Below are 4009 nucleotides of genomic sequence, written 5' to 3' on the forward strand. Positions count from 1 at the left end.
GGGCTGGTCTCAAACTCCTGACCTTAGGTGATCTACCTGCCTCGGCCTCTCAAAGTGCTGGAATTACAGGTGTAGTGAGCCACCACGCCCGGCCAATTGCATTTTTTAATATATCAATATTGTATTCTGCAGTTCGTATTCACCCTTCCTCCACCCTTTTGCTCTATCTGGTGGTCCCTTGATGGATATATGAGGCCCACCCACGTTGGTGGGGGTGGATCTGCTTCACTCAATCTACAGCTTCAAATGCTCCTCGTTCCTGGAAACACTCCTACAGACACACTCAAAAATGCTTAACCAGTGAGCTGTCATCCCTTAACTCAGCTGACACCTAAAATTAACCACTACCTTTTCCAAATATTTGAGAGTTTCCCAGACTCTTTTTCTATTGACTTTTAACTTAATCCCACTGTGGGCACAGATTACGGCTTGTATGTCTTAAATACTTTCCAATATATTAGGACTTGTAGGACCTGACATTGATTCTATCTTAGCAAGTGATGTGTATATTTGAAAAGAAATGCTTACACTGCTGTTACTCGGCAGCGTATTCTGTAAATGTCAAGTAGGTCCAGTTGGTTAATAGTATTGTTCAAGTGTTCTATATCTTCACTGATTTTAGCTGAATTATTCTTGAAATTTACAGAAAAATTTCCTAGAACTGAGTTTAGCATGACTGCATGACTGAGAAATGCTATATAAAAACTGATATATATAAATGAATTGTATGTATTTTTATGTATTACCAAGAGACATTTGGACATTTAGATAAAAACTTGTTACATGACGTCAAATAAAAAGATCTGGAGCTTAAGTTCACAGAACAGACAATGTTAAGAAAAACAAGAAGAAAAAATCTGGACTTGGTAAAGGGAGACTTTATTTGAAAGGATTGTTGCAAAGTGGTGGGGAGGGGCGTACTATTGCAGCAGAGAGAATGCACTGAACATAAGATCTGTTTGTCTCAGGGTTAGGCAAAGGGGTTTTCTTTTATAGGGAGGGGAAGCAAGTAAAAGACAGAAGTGGGATGAAGGGGAGTGGCATGGTGGGACAGTAGATCCAATCAGTGACTTACCCTGAGTCCAGTCTATTCTCTCCAGGGGTGGAAGGGAGGGTGAGTCAAAGTTCAGGGGTCCAGGGGTAGAAGAGAATCTAAAAGTCTGGTTCACAAGCATTTTGTTCCCATTGATCACTGGGGACAAGCAGTTTAGCTAATTTATGAGGCAAAGAATGGGAATTTGGAAGGCCTGTGTCTGGCCTCGACTGGGGTCTTCAAGGGCAGCATTCATGAGTCATACCAGGAAGGATGGTTCTCTGCAGGAAACTATTTTCCAGAACACCAAGGACAAGAGATTCCTTTAAATGTGTATATTTCCTAGGATCACAGGGTTCAGGTAAAATTCAACATTGTCAATAGACAAGAAAATGGGGGCCAGCAATGTGAAAATACAGGAAGTGCTCAGTATGGAGGATCTCAATGTAAAGGCATGACAGGAGGCGAGACTGAAAAGAGTAATGGTTACAGTCAAGTTTGAACATTTGAGTGCCGACCCATCAGAGTTACATGACAGGCGAGTCTGTGGGCTCAAGCGCGCACCTCAGATGGGGCTGCTCAGGCCCTCTCCTCCTAGTGAGGGCCCTGTTACTGGTTCCTGGGGTTTGCCCTGATACAGTGGCCAGATGCCTGGCAGCACCAGCTGCTGACTAGACTATGAGACAGTGTTTGTCACCAAAAGGTCAGCTCAGAGAGGCGGAATGTGGGGCAGGTGGCTCTTGCTTCAAAGCCCCCTGATGAAAGAGGTATTAGGTTGGTGCAAAGGTAATTCTGTTTTTTGCCGTAAAAAGTAATGGTGGCCAGATGCAGTGGCTCACACCTGTAATCCCAGCATTTTGGGAGTCCGAGGCAGGGGGATCACAAGGTCAGGAGTTTGAGACCAGCCTGGCCAACATGGTGAAACCCCGTCTCTACTAAAAATACAAAAATTAGCTGGGCATGGTGGTGCGTGCCTGTAATCCCTTCTACTTGGGAGGCTGAGGTAGGAGAATTGCTTGAACCTGGCAGGCAGAGGTTGCAGTGAGCCGAAATTGCACCACTGCACTCCAGCCTGGGCAACAAAGTGAGAGTCTGTCTCAAAAAAAAAAAAAAAAAAAGTAATGGCAAAAGCCAGTTACCTTTGCACCAACCTAATACTTTCTTCTCCTCAGGCAGTCTGTGGCTGCATCACAGACAGCAGCCCACCTGTGGTGGAGCTGAGTACAGGAAGCTGCTGCCGAGCTGTGGGGATGGGAGCTGTGGGGATGGGCAGGGACTCCTCGGGAGCCGTATGTGGCCAGGGTTTCAACACTCATCCCCAAGTGTGAGCGCCATTTCCCGTTCGAGGGAGTGAGCCTCCTCCTCAGAATCACAAGTCTTTCTGCAAGGCGGATATGCCTCATGGGTGCCTACCTTCCAACGAGCAAGCCTGCCTGGACTGTCTTTTCCTCAACACCTTTGCTTTCATACCAGGAACAGAAGAGAAAAGCCCAAAGCCATTAAAAATAAAGTAGCAATTAAAACACCCAAGGGCACTAAACTGCTATTAGAAGAGGAATCTAGCCCCTCAGCAATATCTAAAAACGTACTTTGAGGGAGAAACAAGAAGTCACTCTTTCAGAGATGAGCCACCAGGAGCCAACCTGGAAGGCCTTCATGATGTAGGTGTCTACCTTGGACAAGGCTGCAGGAACAGCTGTAACCACCAGAAGAGCAGGAAGCTGTGCGGCTGAAGCCCCAGTCTGAATCCACCTGGCTAAGCTGTGAGCGGGGACCACAGTCAACTGCGCAGGCTCTTCCCTCCAGCTGGATCACCCTCCCTGTTCCCCAGGTCTTTCCTGCCGACGCTTCTTCTATCTCAGGGTACAGCTCCCTGGTAGCTCCCTGGGGAGGGGCTCCATCTTACTCATCTGTGCAGGCTACAAAGTAGGGCCTTGATGGAGGCTGGTCATCCAGAAACAACCCATGCCCAGGAAGCAGCATAAAAACACTTGTACAATGAAGAGTGGTTCAATGGTCCATTCTATTTATTCAGAACAGTAAGATAAATACACCTTAAATATTAAAATGTTTTATATACAGAAATGACCCCACTCCCCAGAAAGTTTGAAAAAATATTGTCTCCTCCTCCTTTATAAAACCCTAGATGACCCATGAAGGCAGAGCCAAGCCCTTGAGGCAGTTTCCTCAGCACAGTTTGGCCAACGCTGGAGGGAAGGTCAAGGAGGTGGAAGGAAAACGTTATGCTGAAAATCCCTTTCCAACGAGGGTGCCAAGCGCCGGTCTTGAACAAAGTACCCCGCCTCAGCATCATTTCCTGAAGCGCTTGAAGAGAGGGTGCACATGTTTGCTGGGCGCCTTGCTCCGTGATGAGTGGTACTCCATGTACACAGTGTCGTCGGCCCCGGACATAGAGCTCATGGTGCCAAAGCGCCGAGATGCCTGCCAGGAAGAGGGGACCAGCCCATGTTAGTCTCCAGAAGAAAAGACACTCCTTTTATAATATTTATAATCACAGCAAATTTTATAAGACTTACATAAATTTAATACATCAACTTAAATAATGTTTACAGATCGCTTACTGTGTCTCAGGCATTGTTCTAAGCATTTGACATGCATTATCTCCTCTAATCCTCAAAACTATTACAATCCACACCTTAAAGAAGAGGAAACTGAGACACAGAGAGATGAAGTAACCTTGCCAAGATCACATAGCTCTTAAGGAGATGAGGCTTGAACCCAGGTAGCCGGGCTTCAGACTGTTCTTAACCATAAGGCACACTGCCTCACTTAACAACAGCTTCTGAACAGTTTTTTTTTTTTTTTTTTTATGGCCCTGTAGACATTTAATTTTCTGATTCTTTCTTTACTGAGGTTTTGACCCAAACCAATAAATGACATATTGGGATAAGGGGAGGATGGCCAGAAATTGACAGATGAGTTTGTGGGCAAGTAAATACTAAAATCTATTTCTTT

General features: G+C 45.6%; 1 protein-coding gene and 1 pseudogene across 2 annotated transcripts in view; one reads left to right on the forward strand and one right to left on the reverse strand.

Annotated features, from left to right (window-relative positions):
- The window catches only part of LOC105511559, an 8231-nt pseudogene extending 5870 nt beyond the window's left edge, over positions 1-2361 (forward strand).
- A 678-nt stretch (positions 2362-3039) lies between these two features.
- ERCC3 (excision repair cross-complementation group 3) overlaps positions 3040-4009 on the reverse strand; it is a 38744-nt gene continuing 37774 nt past the window's right edge. For both annotated transcript variants that reach the window (XM_011941671.1, XM_011941672.1), the window contains exon 15: positions 3040-3475. In XM_011941671.1, the coding sequence (XP_011797061.1) occupies positions 3344-3475 (132 nt within the window). In that variant the 3' untranslated portion in view covers positions 3040-3343. The remainder of the gene's footprint in view (positions 3476-4009) is intronic.

Source organism: Colobus angolensis, unplaced genomic scaffold (genome assembly GCF_000951035.1).
Source record: "Colobus angolensis palliatus isolate OR3802 unplaced genomic scaffold, Cang.pa_1.0 Scaffold20, whole genome shotgun sequence".
Taxonomy (NCBI): domain Eukaryota; kingdom Metazoa; phylum Chordata; class Mammalia; order Primates; family Cercopithecidae; genus Colobus; species Colobus angolensis.